General features: G+C 40.8%; 1 protein-coding gene across 1 annotated transcript in view; it reads right to left on the reverse strand.

Annotated features, from left to right (window-relative positions):
• SEC24D (SEC24 homolog D, COPII coat complex component) overlaps window positions 1-22,163 on the reverse strand; it is an 89,819-nt gene that overhangs the window by 25,535 nt on the left and 42,121 nt on the right. The window contains exons 9-10 of the mRNA XM_026647797.2: window positions 10,361-10,499; window positions 7,849-7,964 (exon numbers count right to left, since the gene is read on the reverse strand). Coding sequence (XP_026503582.1) covers window positions 7,849-7,964; window positions 10,361-10,499 — 255 coding nt within the window. The remainder of the gene's footprint in view (window positions 1-7,848; window positions 7,965-10,360; window positions 10,500-22,163) is intronic.

A 22,163-nucleotide genomic window follows, 5' to 3' on the forward strand; every position in this document is an offset into this window, starting at 1 on the left:
GCCCCATATCCACACCCCCTCCCCCAGACAGACCCCCGGGACTCCCACGCCCTATCCAACCACGCCCCGCCCCTTGACAGGACCCCCAGAACCCCCGACCCATCCAACCGTCCCCCTCTCTGTCCCTTGACTGCCCCCTCCAGAAACCCCCTGCCCCGTCTCCAGCCCCCTGGCCCCCTTACCCTGCCGCTCAGAACAGGGTGTTGGGCTCCACGCGGAGCCCGACACGTGGCTGCGCTCCCCAGCGCAACACACAACCCGCTCCCTGCCCCCGCACAGTGCTGCTGGAACGAGGGAGCAGGGGAGAAGGAGAAGTGGGGGGAGGAGGAGCTGCCGAGGACCGATGTGAACGGCCCGGCCGGCCGGCGATCCGAGAATGCAGGGGGAGGGGGAGAGTAGCTCTACAGCTGCCGGAGTCCAGCCCGGCCAATGATCTGAAGCTGTGGGGGAAGGGCTCTGGCTGCCAGAGCCCCATGCGAGCAGCTGAATTTCCTGCAGCCCTCCCAGCCGCGCCTCGCTCTGCATGGGGGGGAAATCCCGGACATTTTTAGCTATTTACAAATTTCCCCCCGGACGCTATTTTTAACACAAAAAGCCGGACATGTCCGGGAAAATCTGGACGAATGGTAACCCTAGTTCCATCCACCGGCTCCTGCCAGCTGGGATCCTGGCTGCCAGACCCGCTCAGCCTGCTGCCGGTCTGGGGTCCCGGCCCGGCCCACATACAGTGGGTACCTACCTTCTCCCTGGTTCTGGCCCATTCTCTTCCTCTCTCTGCACTGAACTGAGGGTGGGAGTGCACTGAGCACAGGGCTGGGGGTGAAGGAGCAGGCTGGGGGTTGGGGTGTAGAGTCTGGCCATGAGCTAGAATGAGGGAGGGGGCTCAGGGTTGGGGCAGGAGGTTTGGGTGTGGGGCACTTACCTGGGCAGCTCCCATTTGGTGCGAGGAGTGCAGGTGGGAATGTGGGGGGCGGGGTGCAGGAGCTCCCGTTTGCTCAGGGTGGGGGTGAGGATGTGGGCGGTGCATGGGGTGTGGGGGGGCTGGGTATGTGGGGGGGTGCAAGAGTCAGAGCAGAGGGCTGGGGGCATGTGAGGGGGGTGCAGGTGTCAGGGCATGGGGTGAGGGAGGCTGGGTATGTGTGGGGGAGGGGGTGAAGGAGTCAAGCAGAGGTCTGGGTGTGTATAAGGGGGGTACAGGGCTCAGGGCAGGGGTCTGGGGTGTGTGCAGGGTGCGGAGCTCAAGGCTGGGTGTGTGTGTGGGGGTCAGGGCAGAGGGCTGGGAGGTATGTGGGGGGGTCAGGGCTGGGGGGTATATGCCCCTATTCCACCCCCCCTTCCCCAAAGCCCTGCCCCTGCTTCTTCTCTGCCTCCGCCGGGAGCAGCGAGCACGATGACTCTGCTCCTTCCTGACCCCCTCCCTCGCAAGGGCCATCAGCTGATCGGCTGGCAGGGGGAGAGAGATGGAGAGAAGGAAGAGGGGCAGGAACCCAGCACACTATGGGAAAAGGCAGGGGAGCCGGCAGGACCAAGCTTCTGCCCCCTGCCCCCACGGGAGGGGGCGGCAGGGGGGCGGAGAAGAGCGGGCCAGGCAGCATTTTTAATGGCACGCTGCTGCCTGCCGGGACTCCGGCAGACAGCAGCATGCCATTAAAAATCAGCTCACGTGCCGTCTTTGACACGCGTGCCATAGGTTGCTGACCCGATTTAGCACAAATAGTTAACACCTATTTCAAGGAACCATTTGAAGTGAAGTGGCCCATTAACACCCCTTCTGTCATAGGGAAAGGAAGGGATAAAAGAAAAAAAAAAAAAAGGGCAGTTGGGGAGGAGGGCAGGTTTGTTAGTGGATTATAGACTGTTGTCATAAGCCGTAAATCCAGTGTCTCTATTCAGTCCATGATTTTTAATGTCTAGCAAAGTTATGAATTTAAACTCCCAGGGTCATCTTTTGAAGGTGTTGTGCAGGTTTCCTTTTGAGGATGAAGACTGTGAGGTCAGGTATGGAGTGATCATTTTGTGAAAAGTGCTCACCCAGAGGTGATATAGTGTTTCTTATTTTTTCTGTGAGAGAGTTCATTCAAGAGCGTAGTGATTGGTTTCGCCCATTTAGTTGTTACTGGGGCCTTTAGTGGGGATACCACATGTTGTGATAAGCATACTTAGGAGCCACGAAGATATGTCTTCGCAGAGAAGTGGGTTGTTGATCATTGTAGCAGTGGAGAAATGTCTGCAGGTTTTGTATCCGTTGTTCTGTCAGGGTCTGCTGCAGCTTTGAGTGCAGGTGTGTCCTGGTCTGTGGGGAGCTTGCTTCTGATGATGAGCCTGAAGACGCTGGGGGGCTGTTTGAAGGTCAGAAGAAGGAGTTCAAGAAAGATTTCTTTAAGAATGTGGTTGTAACTGTTTAATGATACCACTCCACACTGCAACCTATACAGGGTAAGTAACAACTAAGGGTGCACAGTCAGAAGGAGTTTTATTGCCAGATTGAAGCAGGTTCTCAGGGTATTTGGGTGGCCCATTCCATGATGCAATCTACTTCTCTGGTGGAGTGTCCTTTTTTGGTGAAGGGGGTTTTGAGCAACCAGGACACTGAAGTCCTTTATTCACAACACAAAATAAATACAGCATGGGCAGCAGCAATGCAATCTTCTCTAACGCTTTACCTATACTACAAATACTATAGCTGGTTCAGCTATACTAGCAGAGCTCCTTAGTGTAGAGACAACATATGCCAACAGGAGAAGTTTCTTATCAGTGGAGCTAAACCACTTCCCCAAACAAATTAGCTAAGCTGATAGAAGCACTCTTCTGCCAGAATAATTGTGTCTACACAGGGTCTTCTCCAGCATACTATGTTGGCTGGGGGGGTATGGTTTTTTCACACCACTGACATAGCTACAATCAAAGAAACAAACCTTTGTAGTGTAGACCTGGCCTAAAATGTTTCACAAAATGTTCCTTGGCTTTGTTCTGAAGGCACTGCTGGGGGTGACAGTAGTTCAGTTTCCATGACTGTTCAGTTTCCATGAAAAGAACGGGAGTACTTGTGGCACCTTAGAGACTAACAAATTTATTTGAGCATAAGCTTTCGTGGGCTACAGCCTACTTCATCAGATGCATGTAGTGGAAAATACAGTAGGAAGATATATATATACACACAGAGAACATGAAACAATGGGTGTTACTATACACACTATAAGGAGAGTGATCAGTTAAGGTGAGCTTTTATCAGCAGGAGAGAAAAAAAACTGTTTGTAGTGGTAATGAAAATGGCCCATTTCCAGCAATTGACAAGGAGATATGAGGAACTGGGGGGGCGAGAGAGGGGAGGGGAGAATAAGCATGGGGAAATAGTTTTACTTTGTGTAATGGCCCATCCACTCCCAATCTTTGTTCAAGCCTAATTTAATGGTGTCCAATTTGCAAATTAATTCCAATTCAGCAGTCTCTTGTTGGACTCTGTTTTTGAAGTTTTTTGGTTGTAATATTGCGACTTTTAGGTCTGTAATCGAATGGCCAGGGAGATTGAAGTGTTCTCCAACTGGTTTTTGAATGTTATAATTCTTAACGTCTGATTTGTGTCCATTTATTCTTTTACGTAGAGACTGTCCGGTTTGGCCAATGTACATGGCAGAGGGGCATTGCTGGCACATGATGGCATATATCACATTGGTAGATGTGCAGGTGAACGAGCCTCTGATAGTGTGGCTGATATGATTAGGTCCTATGATGGTATCCCCTGAATAGATATGTGGACAGAGTTGGCAATGGGCTTTGTTGCAAGGATAGGTTCCTGGGTTAGTGTTTTTGTTGTGTGGTGGCTGGTGAGTATTTGCTTCAGGTTTGGGGTCTGTCTGTAAGCAAGGACTGGCCTGTCTCCCAAGATCTGTGAGAGTGATGGATCGTCCTTCAGGATAGGTTGTAGATCCTTGATGATGCGCTGGAGAGGTTTTAGTTGTGGGCTGACTGAAGGTGATGGCTAGTGGCGTTCTGTTACTTTCTTTGTTGGGCCTGTCCTGTAGTAGGTGACTTCTGGGTACTCGTCTGGCTCTGTCAATCTGTTTTTTCACTTCAGCAAGTGGGTATTGTAGTTGTAAGAACGCTTGATAGAGATCCTGTAGGTGTTTGTCTCTGTCTGAGGGGTTGGAGCAAATGCGATTGTATCGTAGAGCTTGGCTGTACACAATGGATCGTGTGATGTGGTCTGTATGAAAGCTGGAGGCATGTAGGGAAGTATAGCGGTCAGTAGGTTTCTGGTATAGGGTGGTGTTTATGTGGCCATCGTTTATTAGTACTGTAGTGTCCAGGAAGTGGATCTCTTGTGTGGACTGGTCCAGGCTGAGGTTGATGGTGGGATGGAAATTGTTGAAATCATGATGGAATTCCTCAAGGGCTTCTTTTCCATGTTTCCATGACTGTTCAGTCTTTAGCTGCCCTACTAAAACTAGCAATGATCATTATTTAAGGTCTCATGCAATGGCGTTTTTGCTTGTTTGTTTTTATGAGGTGGACACCCATCCACTAGGAAATGGTCCAAAGCCAATCATGTAGGCTATTCCACAGCCATCAAATAAATAGTCCCAGTCACTTACTGAGTCATATTTGAAACACAAACCTATAAATGATAAGCTCCACTTCCTCATTACCTATCCCCTTAATTATAACATTCCCATCCCCCAGACATTTACCCTAAACTTAAAACTATGGCCCTCATTCTCCCTTCACTTGCACCATTGTAAGGCAGGAGTTCTACTGATCTGGGAGGAAAAGCAGGCCATGTTTTTACAAGCTGTTTTGATTTCAGTATTTGGACCCTACTTTTAAAAAAAAAAATCAAATGTACTTTTGTAAATCCCACAGCAGTTTATAAAACGATCTTGGCTAATTTCTGACATATATATGATAGAAATGAGATGTTGTGCTTTTGCCACATCCGCCTAACAGAAGAGCAATAAAATAATACAAAACAGCTGTTATTTGTTAACATTTTCTGTAGCTGTTCATCCTCATTGTTTGATAAGCACAAAGGAAGTGATCCTTCAGTTTTGGTCTGAGATTTGGAAAAGAAATAAACTTTATTGACTCAGACCAAAGGAAAAAAAAAAATCAAATAACTCTGTCAGAGTCCCAACAGGCAATAGTTTAACACTTCCAAAGAGGCTTTATATTTCTAACGGGTTTATTTAAAAAATAAATAAATCTTGAAACAAATCCACATGAAAACCCACTTTTGTGACAAGATGATAAGAACATGCTCCTTGGCAAACAGCTACTTCTCAGAGCTCCTGAACGAATTAAGCTTTATGACAAGAGCTTTGGATATAAAACTATTACCTGAATCAAAAGAATCAAATTCTGGAACAAACAACAAGTATCTTGAAGATATTTTAATGGACACACCCGATAAACAAATTAATTTTCAAAAGTTATTGGGCAGCTTCAGCTGCCATAAATCAGCACTGATGGAGCTACGTCCATTTACTGTAGCTATGGTTCCTGTACTATATTCCTATTCCTCCCTACATATCTATATAGTGCAGGAACCTCAGCTACAGTAAATGGAATGAATATATATATATATATATATATATTTATTTCCTACTTGAGCTCATTTCAGATCTCAGACCTGATCCAGATCCCAGTGAAGTCAATGAAAAGGTTCCCAAACATTTCAATGATCTTTGAATCAGGCCTCCAGTGAACTATGGGGTCAGCTAATCAGCTTGCTGAGTTCCTCAAGTTTACTAACAACATAAATACATGCTTACTAAAAACTTAGCAATAAGTTGATGTTCTGAAGCCAAATCCCTGACTTCAATGGAAGTTAAGGGCATTCAAGACCATGGAGCCACAGAACAAATTCTTAAGCTTATCATGACTTTGATCCTCCTTCCACCGGAGCTAATAGGAGTTTTGTTGGTCTACAATGAGAACTGAATGTGGATGGACAGAGAAGATCACACTTGACATACTGTGAATTAAGCTAAAAGTGAGCAAAGGTATGTTCAAACAAGGATTTAAATACTTCATACTTGGGAAAATACCAGCAAGTTCTCTCAAATAATTTTATGTGCGTGGCACGTATGTTCGAACAAATCCCCAAAATGATAAGCCATTTTTTGATTGTGCACTAGAACCACCAAGACAGATCCCTCCACCTGGACTGAGCCCTCCTGAATCCCATAGGCTCCACGTGGACACAGGGATCCAACCACACACTTCTCCTTGCAGGATTAGGGCCCTTAGGAAAAGAATTCTTTATGAAACTAATATAAATAGCCACACATGTTTTCTGTGAGTGGAAACACTCCATCATTGCTCAGGCACTAATTGTCACCAGTTTACTATTAACAGAAACCACAATCAAATATTAGCCCAATCTGTCTTCAGAGATGTTGTCTGCTATTTAATGTTAATTTGAGAAAGCTATTTACTTTATCAGTCTCCCTGGAGGTGGTGGTGGGGAAATGCATTTCAAATATCTCTTGATTTTATAAGACTTAACATGTACCTACACTTTATTTTTATCAACACTTTTCTGGATTAAGCTTAGATTAGTTTTTGGCCAGATTTCTAACATGGATAAGGAGTTTGATCAGCTATTACTGACCTCCCCACAGAAGAAGACAGAAAAATCTAAAAGGTTACAGTAGTGCTGTACATGGTTTAAGTTAACAAAAGGCTGGATTTTAAAATCTTTTCCTCCATTTAAGGTGTTTAGATGTCTGAGCTCTAAGAACAATAATGTGCTTAGACATCTGACTGAACTAAACTGCTTCTACAGATAAGCACAACACGTGTCTGCAATTGTTTTAAAAAAGTGAACTCCTGGTAAGGACAGGTTCACAATTTGAAGCCACCTCTGGGGTAGGAAGGCAGCCAGGCAGACACGCTGTGCACAGCAACCTGTGTGCACACAAGTAGGGATGGGAAGTGTATGTTTAGCCAAGAACATTAGGCAAACCATTACTCTTACCAAAAGTACCAGGGGATCATTCACATCTACAAAGAACAGAGAAAACTCAGTTTATCAACCGCAGAAATGTAAAGGGCTTATGTGACCCTGCTGGGTTATGGAATGCGGGCTCCAGGTAGTCTGTTTCGAACCTCAGATCTCTAAGTCACCCACAACCATTATGATTTATTTTTACAATTAACCATGCTGAACTGTTCAAACTCTATTGGGAATTCTCTTAATTCCCCCACTCCCAACCTACAGTTTAAGGGCCTTTCCCAAAGTACACCGGAATCACGGGAAAGACTTCCATTCACTTCAATGGGCTTTGGATCAGGCCCTCAGTGAGTTCATAATATGAAGACCAAATCATACTTCTACAGTTAACATAGTGGTCAAACAAGTAACTTTTCATTTTTGGGAAAACTGGTAGGTCAAATTCTTAGGCTGAGATTTTCGAAGCAGAGAATGAGATTTAGCCACACATCTGCCTTTAAAATTAACAGAACACATGTAACTAACACATGACACTGCTTTGAAAATCTCAACTGTAGCCTCTAGAACAATGCCATGTAGTTAGGACCAAATCAAGGCCCCAGGTGAAACTTAGTGGATCCATACACTTTGCTGCAATGCCTTGTAATTCTTATTTGGCAGTCATATAATTCAACAATTGTTATAACAGGAACCATGAGCAACAATGTTAATGGGGGGAGGGGAAGGTAGTTTTGGTATATCATTCTATGCTTCCAGCTACAATTCTGAAAATGTTCATAGACTTCTGAACTTCTGGTGTGAACTAGAAAAAAGCCTTTATTCTGCTTTAGGTATTTAAAGGATTCAGTTGTTTTGACATAAATTTGTAAACAGTTTTCTGTGCTGGAAATACTTACTCTGCAATAATCCAATGTAGCGACATATTCATATGATCCTAGAGATAACTCTGGCCTCTCGTAGTGGTCTGTTCTTCTGCCAATGTGGTCCAGATGTTGAAAGAAGAATGGAGGGACTAAAGAAACAAAACAGTAAAACTGATTTTTCTTCTTTTAATAAACAACACGGAACCAATGCAACCTCCCATTTCATGACTTGAGGAAGGAGTGCAAATGCTTAGCAGGGCAACTAATTTTATGCAGAAACAGCACAGTTTTAAAAAGAAAAAAGTTATTTTGTGCTTATTGTCACGTGTGCTACTACTGTGTTTGAAGGACTGGATCTTTTCCCTCACGAACACTCGAATCTTCCACACTCATCCTGCACAAGCTTGAGTAGTTGGGGATGGTACAGGCTGGGGAGAAGAATCTGCCTTTCCAAGGATGCAGGGACAGCAGGACTACTCCAGGCTTGCTACTGCAAACCTGAAGCTGTCGTAGTCCCAGTGACAGATGCCAATGGATCTGCAGAATCAGAGTCAGCAGCACCACCTCTCCACCAGCCAGCCCCACTCCACCCACAAGTTCTGCCTCATAGAAGGTAGCTCTAATAGGGTTTACAAATCCTGGCCTTCTGTTCTGTTCCACTGTGTTGGGAGCATTCCGCAATCAGAAGAGAGGTGCAGGATTTCCCAACTAAAAGCGAATGACAGATTACACTGCAGGATTCTTGACAACCTTAGGAAATGAGTCCTAAGAAAATTAAATAGTTGCATCTAAACTGGAGGATGGCAAAAACATTTCTTGTCTAATTTTCATAGCAAGAGAAGACAGCAACCCTTTGCCAATTCCTTCTCGGATACCTTCTCTTAAGCTTTTTACATCTCAGTTTTCCCCCCTGTAAAATGGGGATAATGCTTACCTACCTCGCCGGGGAGTTTTGAGGCTCAATTAAAAGTTGTAAAGTGCTTTAAGACTCTTGGTTGAAAGGCACCGTAAAAGTACAAAGTATGCTTTAAACTGATATTCTAATGAATACTTGACGATATTTACACTGTTTATAATGCACACAGTATGTGTTTATGAGAATTTAAATTGAACAAACAATACAACTTGCTATCTGCTATACTTTGCCCAAAAGATTGAGCTTCAAGCCAAAAAAGAGTTGGCATGAATCTTTCAAGGTTCATGTTTCAGAGTTGAAAAGATTACTGTATTAGGGAAAGCACTATACCACTGTGATCCTGCTGAGGAAATCCAACTTGATACAAACGTCTAGAAAGACTAGTTCTGGCAAAGACTTGGGATCCAGCCAAAAGCAAAAGAACGCTTACTTATGAGTCACAAGCAGCACACTTGAACAAATATGGCATGGTATCTTCTGTGAAAACCAAGCCTTGTCACAGTAAGATTAATAGGTGATTTAACTATTAAATGCATGGTCACGGACATGACTATTCTTACGTTGTTCTAAGAATTTGTTCTTTGCCAGGCACTTAAGCAGTTTTAAATAAATTTATTTTCATTTGAAATTCTAGCTAGCAGTTTGGAATAGAGCAAAAACATATCCTGTGTTGACAAAGCATTTAAAAAAGAAAACTTTTGATGAAGCTACAGACTGGATTTCACTGTTTTGCGCGGCTGTATTTTGTTATAGTACATTTCTTTTTAAAAGTGGATTTGACCAAAGAGTTTCTGCATATTTTCTTAGTAAACTATTTAAAAAATAATTCTTATGGAATCTTATTGGGTACATCTCACTAATAATTTTCATATGCAGGTTGAAGGCCCATCATATGAGAGGATATTGTCAAAAAATCATCTTCCAGTTGTGGTTGTATTGCCTTTGTGGAGTGGAGCAAAAGGGCCATAACAGAAATACTAGACCCAGTTATTCTTTCTACCCATTTCAGGGCCACACCATTAAAGAACGTGTGTTTTAATTGTTGCAATGTTCTGTCTCCCCAGCACCAGTTTAAGAGCTGTTATTCTCAGTTTAAAGTGATAATGAAGAAATCCAATTCCATATTTTTAACTCCATAAAAGGAAACAGAAGAGTGAAGGTGTCACCAGAAGAACTCTACTGAACTTTATTTTTTGTAATGTAGTATATTCAATTACTGCTATTTCTTCAAAACTGTTCGATTATAATTTCCTGAAATCTTTTCTATTGGTATGAGACACAAGGGCTCAATCCTCTGTGAAAATCAGAGCAGCTTCCCTGATTTCAACAGAACCAAGCTGATTTGCAAAAGCTGAGAAACTGACCGATAAATGTTTTCAAAAATTAAATACTTATTCAGGCTGACTAGGAATAGAGAATTTGGATCATAGCGAATAACATGCCAAAAAGACTCCATAGATGAAGTACTCACTGGCCTAGAGAGATGCATGGTAAAAACTCCCATTCACTTTGATGGGGCCAGGATTTTACTCCAAGTAAGTAAATCAAGAAAATAATACTACAGATGCAGTTTCCTGTTAGCATTAATGAATGAATAATATACACAAATAGTAGATAAATGTCACTTACCATCATTTATGCAGTTGCAAAATCCACATTGATACTTTCTTCCCCCTTCAATGAACTGCATGAAGGGACACATATAGGCTTTGCATCTGTTGCATCGAATTGGCCCAGTCTCCCCATGGTTGACAACATAAAGAGGTGTCTACATAAAATGGAAAATAGAGCCATAAAAAGCAACACTAAAATACTAAACCTAAAAACAGCCTGGAAAGATACTGATGCATCTGAACTCTCTTGTTAATTATTGCTTCCTGATCAGCTAATTTCTGTCCAGGATTCACCCAAATCCCAAAACTTTTAATTTTGCTAAGAGCAGGGTCTCATGCACTCCTCAGAGGGCTGGGCATTCAGGGTGAGCTACAGAAGAGGCTAGTTTTCTTCTTGCTGAAATGTTCCATGACAATAGTTGTAGTAAGTAAGTGTCTTCTCATTAGAGCTGCATGAACCCTTCCAAATTCAGTTAAAAGGGGAGAGAAATGGCCTGCACTGCAGTTACCCCCATTTAGGGCCCAATTTTGCCATCCTTATTCACAACAAATAGCGTCTTACTAAGCATGATCAATGTAACTAATTGCATAATAAGGGATTATTCAGTATGAATAAGGAAGGCAAAATTTGGCTCTTAGAAGCCTATATCAACATTTGCATGCACTATCAAAGTTATTCTATGCAGCCACAATTACATGCACAAATAAGACTTTAAAAAAAAAAAAAGATTCATACCGACCCCAAATAAGAAAAGCATCTCTATTCAAGCACCTCTCTTACGCACATACTGACGTCCTTTTGAACTTCAACGGGACTTAAACACAGGGTTGAAGTTAAGCAAGTGCTTCTCCTGAATCATACCCTTAATTTACAATAGTTCAGCAATAACAAAATGGCAGATGAAATTGAATGTTGATAAATGCAAAGTAATGCACACTGGAAAACAATCTCAGCTACACATACAAAATAATGGGGTCTAAATTAGCTGTTATCAGTCAAGAAAGATCTTGGAGTCATTGTGGCTAGTTCTCTTTCCTCAATGTGCACTGGCAATCAAAAAAGCTAACAATGTTAGGAACCATTAGGAAAGGAATACATAAGACGACTGATAATATGTCACTGTATAAATCCACATTACACCCAGACCTTCAGAACTGTGAACAGTTCTGGTCGCTCCCTCTCAAAAAAGATACATTAGACTTGGAAAAGGTACAGAAAAGGGCAACAAAAATGATTAGGGGTATGAAACAGTTTCCATATGCAGAGAGTAAAAAGGCTGGGACTGTTCAGTCTGGGAAAGAGACAACGGTGGGGAGGTGAGAATATGATAGAGGTCTATAAAATCATGAGGGGTGTGGAGAAAGTGAATAAAGGAAGCATTATTTACCCCCTTCACATAAGACAAGAACTAGGTGTCACCAGATGAAAGTACAAGGCAGGAGGTTTAAAACAAACCTAAGGAAGTACTTCATACAACGCACAGTCAACCTGTGGAACTTGTTGCAAGGGTATTGTGAAGGCCAACAGTATAACTGGGTTCAAAAAAGAATTAGATGAGTTCATGGAGGATAGGTCCATTAGTAGCTATTAGCCAAGATGGTCAGAGATTCAACCCCATGTTCTGGATGTTCCTAAGCCTCTGACTGCCAGATGCTGTGACAAGACGACAGAGGACGGATCACTAGATAACTGCCCTGTTCTGTTCATTCCCTCTGAAACATCTGGCTTTGGCCCCAGTCAGAAGCCAGGATACTAAGCTAGATGGACCATTCTTATGTTCTCCATAGGTAATGTTTCTTGTGTGTGTTTCAGTTGGCAGGATGGATTTCATTCTCAAATTTGTTTGTCCAAACCACTATCTTTAATAACATGCTTAAAAAAGACAGCAGTATTTTACCCACAAAAGCTTATGCCCAAATAAATCTGTTAGTCTTTAAGGTCCCACCAGACTCCTTGTTGTTTTTGTGGATACAGACTAACACGGCTACCCCCTAATAAAAGAACTCTGAGTACAAGGATCCAACATATTTTTAAAAATAAGTTAATCTAGTATTTGTGAAGTTTACTGAATTGCCAGCTTTGATGATATACATGTCGTCCATTTGCCCACAGAGCAGGTACAGCAGGAGTTGCATCAGTGCAAGCTTCTTCATTCTCTGCCAATGTGCTTCAATCCTCAGTTGGAGGAACCCCCTAGGGGTGAGATAACTCTGCTTTCTCTGATAACACAATCTTCCTCTTCCAGCGGGGCAGGATGTAGCTTTTAAACAAGGACTGTGCTAACTTGATTATTTTGCTGGTACGTCATTTCCATGTTACTTGTCCTTCTGATTTAATTAAAGTTATTATAGTTAAATTAAAATGCTTTGGATGATTGGATCTTGGGAGACAACGGGCCCATGATGGGAATTAATCCAACTCTGAGGTTGTAGGAACTGCTGCAGATTACACATTGGTAGAGGGGTACAGGTACAGTATAGATAATTATGAGGATGGGGGAAGTTTATTTACGTGAGTGCTCCAGGCTCTCCGTCCCCACCCAAAGCGGTCCCAGAACTCCCAGGGAGCTGCAAAGACAGTCTGCTCTTCTGGAATCAGTCTGCTTCGCAGCTAACATATATGGCTTTCTGTGATATGCACTGCCCAAGAAACCAAGGATATTTTCTCCTAGACCTGTCTCTGTTGATGTAGTATCTTGCTCTTTTGTACAGAGCGTGTCAAAACTTACATCGTGTCAGGGTCACTTGCTAGAGTGCAAGATTTAGAAACAATATTAATATTCAGTGAAGGAAAATGCAAGCAGCAAATGCAGTATCTCAGACTCTGGTCAGTTTCATTACATTGAGCAGACTTGATTACTGCCTCTGTCAAAATCAGAATTAATGGGAGACACTTTCCAGATTTCTCCCTCAGTAACAGTCGTGCAGTAATTGAAGGATTCCTGCAATTATATTTCAAGGGTTTGCAAAGGCATATTGGAAGCCCCTAAATAAATGAAACAGTGTTCTCTTCAATTATCAGTGATGGTTTATTACGCACAAACTTCATTTTACATTTTTTTCTAACCCTCAGCCCCAATTTAGTGAACCTAAACAATAAAAAAGTAAATCCAGAGGATAATATGAGGTAACTCTCCATGAGGCGAAGAATGTTAAAAGCTTTAAGTTTTCTGCTAGTAAATCCACTGGAGCTTTGCATCTAAGTTATGCTGCCTCTTCACAAAGAACGTGCATGTTCCAAAACAGCACTATCATGTACTTGTGTCTTTTATTGCAGTTCAACAGACGTGAAAAAGATACTGGTAAATAGCAACCCTTATTTTTCCTGTTAGTACCCACTGTTTACAACATCTTTTATTGTTTGTTTATGTTTTTATGGAGACACTCATTTATTTCTCCTAACGGTTTTAAATATTTTGGCAAAGATTTTACATATATTATCAAACTTTTACTGCACGTGTCATAAATATGTCCTTCTGCTCCAATGAAGTATCATTAGTTTATTTTCTTCTCCACTCAGAAGTAGAGTCAAATACAAATTAACCAATAATGTCAGTTAGCAACAGATTTGCAAAAAATATCAAGGAAAATTTTCAGACATGGGTGCCCAAAGGGCACCACATGCATGTGCTTTAAAAATAAAATTTAAAAACTTTTGTGATTATTAATTAGTTTGCAATTTTCCAGTTGTCATTCTGTTGTACTATTCTACCACAGCATGTCAGGTTGCATCACTCACCCTGTACAACCTCAGATATATTGAATACATGGTTAATATTACCAAACCGATTGTGTAGACCGGCCCTGACAAAAATCAGACATTGGATTTGTATTTACGCACATTAATCCAGCAATTTTTCTAACCTCAATTTTAATACATTTAGTACTGGGCGATTACTTCACAACACTACAAAGAAAAAACAAACATGTTAAGAAAATGGAAAACTGTCACAGCTGCATTTTTTAAAAAATGCCCCAAAGAAAACTAGATCTTTAAGCACAAAGTATAAATAAGAGTCCTCACTAAAATTAATGCCAGAAGAGTGCACTTTCTTTTTAAGTCCAGAGCCTGCACATGTGTCCATTGCCTTCTCCATATTTAATAAATTACTTTCTTGGAGACAGATTTCATAAACAAAAAAATCCAAACATGATCTTTCTTCTGTTCTCACATTTGGAGTATAATTTTTACTTCTTTCCTCCTAAACCCACTTAAAAAAAAAAAAGTAGTCACCAAAGGAGGCTGTTTTATTAATATAAGTTAGAAGACACAGCAGCCCAAGGCTCCAGTCCTGCAAAGACATATATATTTAACTTTACACACCAAGTAGTCCCCCTAAAGTCAATGGGACTATGCACAATGCATAAAGTTAAACATGTGTCTAAGTCTTTGTAGGATACAGCCTAAGAATACTTATTTCTCTTAACATCCTCTGGGCCTGATTCTACTCTAATATACATTAAAGTAAATCAAGCTCAATTCCAATGAAATCACATTACAGAATCAGGTTATTTAGAAAAAATACTCTTTAAAACAACAAAATTATATACTCTGGTAGAACCACCACTATCGTGCAGGACACCCACAGTATTATAAAGTTCTCACCTAACATAATGACTGCAAATATCCCTGAAAGCAGTACTGGATGCACATATTTATATCATTCCTTAAAGTTACTGAAGTTTGCATCTCATTACAATACATTTTATGCATCAATTTTATTTTAAACTACTATGTTACTAATGAAAGACATCTGATAATAGTCAAAGTGATCTGAAGGCCAAGGCCAGCATAATCAGTACTGTTAAATCAAAACTATCAAAGAACTATTTCAGAGAGAAGAGTAATGGTTTTTAAGAAAGCCTCAGCTAATAGCTACATATAGATACCCACCCGACATTGTAGCCTTGCATATTTCTGTTTACCCACCCACCCACTCTGGATGAGCAATTTTCTTTGAATGGGGGAGCAAAAAACTATACATTTTAAAAGAATTGTTATCGTCCTCTTTATCAGAGTGTGACAGTAGTTTTTGTATCTGGGTTGGAATATGTTCATGGGAATTTTGCAAGGCTTTATATTAAATGCAATTACAAATATTCACTGAAGGAAAAAACCACTAAAGCACACACCAAAAGAACTGTAACTACCTAAAGCCAAAAAGTAATGTTGGATATGAAAACCATATTTCTATGTGCTATAACTTACTTTCTATAGGTGTCACTGTGCACCAGAAAATCATAAGAAGAGAACCTGCTCGTGTTCATATGAAATCAACTGCAAAACTGTCATCAAAATCAGTGGAGAGGGATAATGTCCAGAATTACAACAACAGGATTTAGAAATACCAGGCTAACATTATTTACCATTGATTTGGCATAGTGCAGCATTATTTGTAGTTTAATAAAAGAGTACCACCCATTACATATATAGGGCCTAATTCTCCTCTCATATAAATTTTACACTACTGTAACTTCATTGAAATCCATGGAGTTACTTCCAGTTTACATTGGTGTAAATTAGTGGAGAGTCAGACCTATTGTTTGTTAATTCAAACAGCCCGCAGTTTTCTTAATCAGATTGTGGCTGCCAGCCCCATCATACACCATCTTCCTCAACAGAACAGTAGGGGGGAAGCCCCGCAAAGAGAATCCTCAGAGATTTCCTCCCCTCTCATGGGTAAAGTGGCCATGGGCTCTTGAGTTTGTGTATAAACAGGCTCCATATCTAGTACTGGCGGAAAGCAAGAAACTGAACAGACCAGCCTCTTCCATTTTAATCATCATGTGCATCATTTTCCAAACATTAAGCGGCAGCATTAAGGTTGACAGTGACTATTAAAAAAAATAGATATGTGCAGCTCTGTAATTCGCTACCATTAGAACTGCATCTCTGGCCCCAAGAATTGAGAATCACTTCTGGCTCAACTTCATCTATCTGCCCATTTATTATATTGTCTCCATCTATCGCTTTACTTTAAGAGGTACAGAGAGAGTAGGTTGAGTTCTTTGGCCAAAAAGTATATAGACAGCAGGTATGAAAGTTAACTAGCATTGTTTTGAGTTGCAGGATTTGCGTGTATTCCCTCTGCCCTCCATTCCCCCCAATATTTACATTTTTATTCTCTAAAAGCTGAACAAAATTTAAGGAAACAAGCAAAATTTATTACTGAATAAAGCTAAATCCATAGAACAGATTGTAAACTTAGTAACAACACTAATTTCAGAGTAGCTGTGCTGAAGTCATTGGAGTTACTATGGGTTTACACTGACAGCAGAATCTGGATCATAATCTCAGGGGAAAAATTACGTATTTTTGATCATTCAGATTCTAAAACAGAACATAAGATTAACAACTTTTCCAAAGCATTTCAGTTCTTTCCTAAAGCTTTGGAGGTTTTCTAGCTTGACTGAAGTGGCTAAAATTAATGAAGATTGAGCATCTGATCCTTTGTTTTTAAACATGCCATCAGTGCCCAATGGCTTTTTACAATTTTACACTGGACATTTTTTTCCCTTCTGACAGTCTGTTTGCTCCAACTCCCTCCTGCCTTCTTCCTCGAAGTCTCTTTGCTTCAGCCTCATTCTACCTACCCCCTCTCTTATATCCCTCTTCCTTCAGTGTCTCGTCTCTTCTGCCCTTTGTCTCACTCCTTAGCTAACCCTCTCCTAATAAAACTCCAATTATTTAAAGAAATACCAAAAAAACAAAAACAAGAACAAAAAATAATCATGGAACTGCTATGATGTTTTCAAACCATCACTCTGCCTGTGAATTACATCCCTTCCCTCCCAACCCTTGGTCTGTCTGGTCTGTTTAGATTGTACAGTAGAATCTTAGAGGGAATGGAAGTTGTTCGTAATTCTGAAATGTTTGTAACTCAGAACAAAACGTTATGGTGGTGCTTTCAAAAGTTTACAGTTGAACATTGACTTAATATAGCTTTGAGGCTTTACTATGCAGAAGAAAAATGCTGCTTTTAACCATCTTAATTTAAATGAAAAGTGCAGAAACAGTTTCCTTCCTTTGTCAAATAGTTTTTTAAACTTTCTCTTTATTTATTTCAGTAGTTTACATTTAACACAGTACCGTACTATATTTGCTTTTTTTGGTCTAAGCTGCTGCCTGATTGAGTACTACTAATTCCAAACGAGGTGTGTGAATGACCGGTCAGTTTGTAACTCTGAGATTCTGCTGTCTCTCTTATTTTGTTTGTACAGAGTCTTGCACAACAGGGCCTACCTTAGTTGGTGTCCGTAGGCGCTACCAAAATAAAAATAAAAGTAATTTTATATAACTATTCTTTGTATTAAACATATGTATTTATTAGTCAGCTACAGCTCTTGGTGGCATGGAGACTGTACCATAGATGTTCTGAACACAATGGAACCCCTATTTGTTGATTCTGGGCCTCTGGACATCTCCATAATATAAATAAATATCAATAAAAATGAGCAAAGCTAGTGCTCTATAGCCTACATTTGGCTTGGATTGACCAGAGGGAGAGGCTGCTGATAGCAACAAGCAGAAACTTGTGGTCCTGTTTATGTTAAAGTGAAGGGGGATAGCCATAAGGGATAGGAACAGTGAGGCATACTATTCCCAGGAACGTAAGGGCCCCTTTGGAGTGCAAGACCTGGATCAGCTGAGCCATTAAATCTTAACTTAATCCACCACTAGTCATAAAGTGAGAGAGTTTTATTTTGAAAATATTCCTGTTTAGACCATCTCTTAGGGCTCAATGAAATATTAAACCGGCCCTAGAGATGCTGGTGGCATAACTCCAAAATCAGATTCTCTCTCACATTCTAACAAAAAGAAAGCTTCACTCCTGACATGAAGCATGTTGAATTACTGCTCTCACTATGGTTAGGCCGTTCACTACTAAATTAGGCCCTGATCCACTGTCCAGGACTCCTTGTGTCCATGCAGGTGTCACTGAAATCACGTTGCAGGATCAGGGCCCTGGTTGGTCCATTAGAAGAGTAGCACTGGCACCTTCACTGCCCCTCAGTGGAGTGGGGACTCCATGAAGAAAATGAGACATGTAGAGGGGAAAAGAGAAAAGGAGGCAGATTCTGAACGTTGAAGGAAACTGTCTCTTTGCACCATCCAATCAGCAAAACATATAGAGCATGCTACCCTGTTTTCCTTGGCAGATTTGTGTGCACAGATCTGGCTGCAGGGAAGAGTTCTATATCCATACTTTAGCCAAATATGAATAAGAGTTCAACCTACATAAATATATAGGTCTCTGCCATCTGCCTTGTTCTGCCCATCAGGTTCTGGGAAGGCTTCCTAGCTGTTCTTTTATCATACATCATAACCTCAATCATACATAATAACCTCAATAACTATAGTGAAAAATTAGCATTAGGAGCCAGACTTTCAAAATTAGTTCAATTACATACCTACATTTAGGTGCACCTAACATTCATGCACATAGATTACTAGGTACGAGTTTCCAAGCATGTGCAGTTGCTTGGCCCTCACTTTGAAAGCCTGACTGTATTTGACAGGAACACAAAATCTTTGGCAATACACGTGACCAAGAATTGCCACATATTTCTCAAAATCCTGCCTGCAAGTGTGGCAATCACAAATTACTCTACACTACTAGATCCATTATCAATGTATCAATTCATGCTATATATTACAAGCTGCCTTTTCACCAGTAAAATTGCTCAGTGGATAAACACAGGGTGACATGCCTTTCTGAAATCACCTGCTTTTGGGGAATCCGCTTTTCCAGGACATTGGCACACAGACAGTTAGATAACTGTTTCCAAAGTATGAGAACATCTCAGAACAGGTACCTCCTTACTGAGCAGAATGCAGCTAGCCCCAGGAGTGTTTTTGGGGGACCCATACTAATGTACAGCTCTTTTGAGGTCAAGTATTATTGTCACTTCAGTTTAAATGATATTCCATGTTCAACAGAACTACAGACAGCAGACAGAACATTCTAAGATTGACGTATTAATGGATATGCCTTGATACTATGTTTATAAAGTTTCAAAAAAAGGACATGCCTGTGAACAAAAGTTTACTACAGAAAACAAAAAATGTAGGTTCTCAAATCAAAATCCATAGGTAATTAGTACAATAAGAAGTTTTAAAACAGACAAGAGAATTACTTTATACAATGCACAGTTAACCCGTGGAACTCACTGCCAAGAGATATTGAAGGCCAAATGTATAACTGGGTTTAAAAAAGAATTAGATAAGTTAATGGAGGTCAGCTCCATCGATGGCTATTAGCCAAGATGGGCAGTGACACAACCCCATGCTCTTGGTGTCCCTAAACCTCTCACTGCCAGAAGGCGGGACTGGATGACCAGGGACAGGTAACTCAAAATTGCCCTGTTCTGTTCATTCACTCTGAAGCAACTGGCATTGGCCACTGTCAGAGACAAGATACTGGCTAGATGGATCATTAGTCTGTCCCAGTATGACCATCATCATGTTCTTAAGTTAAGCAGAAGTGAAATTTTATTTCAATATAATTAGTCAGAACTTTAACACACATAATTCTGTGTTCTGTTGCTTCAATTAAATACACGTTTTTGAAGTAGAGTACATATCTCACAACAGTTTTTGACATATTAATTGTAATTTATTTTTGGGAAAGATTAACCAGTTCACAAATAATCTTTGGATTTGGAGTTGGCTTTAATGGTTCACATTAAAGTGTCAAGACAAGTATTTCCCTTTGTGCTGTATCTTCCAGCTTTTTCCCCCCAGACAAAATTCCTTCTGAAGCCAGAACTGATTTGGTCTATTATTATTGTTTGTTATATGTTAAGCGCTATGAGTTCTTGGTGCCATTCCTACAAAGATTTAATTTGAGGCAATTTGGGGCCTGATCCAATCCTACAGTATCAGGGCCTGATCCAGACCTGTAAGGTCTTTACCTAGACATAACTCCCACTTTCCTGATGGGGCTGCAAACATGGCCTTAAACTGGACAGACACTATAGTGCAGATGCATAATACACTGAGTAACCAGGAAATGCAAGATCAAATCTCAAAATGTATAAAGGAGTATTGTAAAGTAACTTCTCCCTGTAAATTGTACACTGTTATAAACATTAATATGCTATTTGTATAATTACTAGGCCACCTTTTCCAGTAGAAGAGAGACAATTTTCCTACTTAGATCAGCTCATTTATTTAATACAATAATATTGTACCAGCTGGACAGAGCAAATCTAAAATGCTCAGTATTGACACTAAGAAAGAACACTACATATTCTTCTGACTATGGATTCCAAACAGGGTACATTAAGCGTTAATAAGAAAGGGCTCTCCAGCTACTTTTCAGCTTTGAAGTGCTGACTGTTATTTGGATGTAGTAACATGCTGCATCTCAAGTGAAGGTCAGCAGTCAGGATTAACTGATGATATAAGTAGAAGCGTGAAATTGGAATGTGAGATGATAATCAAGAAACTATGGGGGACAAGACCTTCAAAACGTCAGCACTTTTAAACAATCAAAACTCAAGCAGGGACTGCCTTTTTCTTCTGTGTTTGTACAGAGCATAGCACTAAGGGGTCCTGGTTCATGACTTGGCCTTCTAGGAGCTACCACAATACAGAACAGTAAATAATAATAAGACAGAGAGGCAGATTCTAGGAAGCTTGTATACAGAAGTGATGAGTAATAAGTAACAGGGATGTAGTCTAGCTCTAATGGCTACAGGAATTTCACAATAAAACAGAAATCTGAGTTAGAGCGTGAGGACATTTTGGTTTGTTTCACATACAGACGGCCATTCATAAACAGCACAAAAATTGACAAATATTTGGTTTAGTGCCATCTACAGCAGTAAATGTAGTGAGAGGAGATACTTCTCTCTTCAAAAAGGTATTTTATTTTATGCAGACCATTACATAGAATCATAGAATAATTGAAAGGGACCTCAAGAGGTCATCTAGTCCAGTCCCCTGCACTCAAGGCAGGATTAAGTATTGTCTAGACCATCCCTGACAGGTGTTTGTACAACTGGCTCATAAAAATCCCCAATGATTGAGATTCCACAACTTCCCTAGGCAATTTATTCCAGTGCTTAACCACCCTGACAGTTAGGAAGTTTTTCCTAATGTCCAACCTAAACCACCCTTGCTGCAATTTAAGCCAATTGCTTCTTGTCCTATCCTCAGAGGTTAAGAACAATAATTTTTCTCCTTCCTCCTTGTAACAACCTTGTATGTACTTGAAAACTGTTATCATGCCCCCTCTCAGTCCTCTGTTTTCCAGACTAAACAAACCCAATTTTTTCAATCTTCCCTCACAGGTCAAGTTTTCTAGAGCTTTAATCATTTTTGTTGCTCTTCTCTGGACTTTCTCCAATTTGTCCACATCTTTCCTGAAATGTGGCGCCCAGAACTGGACACAAGACTCCAGTTGAGGCCTAATCAGCGCGGAAGAAGTACTTCTCATGTCTTGCTTACAATACTCCTGCTAATACATCCCAGAATGATGTTTGCTTTTTTTGCAACAGCGTTACACTATTGACTCATATTTAGCTTGTGATCCACTATGACCCCCAAATCCCTTTCCACAGTACTCCTTCCTAGGCAGTCATTTCCCATTTTGTATGTGTGCACCTGATTGTTCCTTCCTAAGTGGAGTATTTGTTCTTATTGAATTTCATCCCATTAACTTTAGGCCATTTCTCCAGTTTGTCCAGATCATTTTGAATTTTAATCCTATCCTCCAAAGCACTTGCAACCCCTCCTAGCTTGGTATCGTCCGCAAACTTTATAAGTGTACTCTCTATGCCATTATCTAAATCACTGATGAAGATATTGAACA

The sequence above is a fragment of the Terrapene carolina genome, unplaced genomic scaffold (assembly GCF_002925995.2).
Source record: "Terrapene carolina triunguis isolate 2854851 unplaced genomic scaffold, T_m_triunguis-2.0 Scaffold66, whole genome shotgun sequence".
Classification (NCBI taxonomy): domain Eukaryota; kingdom Metazoa; phylum Chordata; order Testudines; family Emydidae; genus Terrapene; species Terrapene triunguis.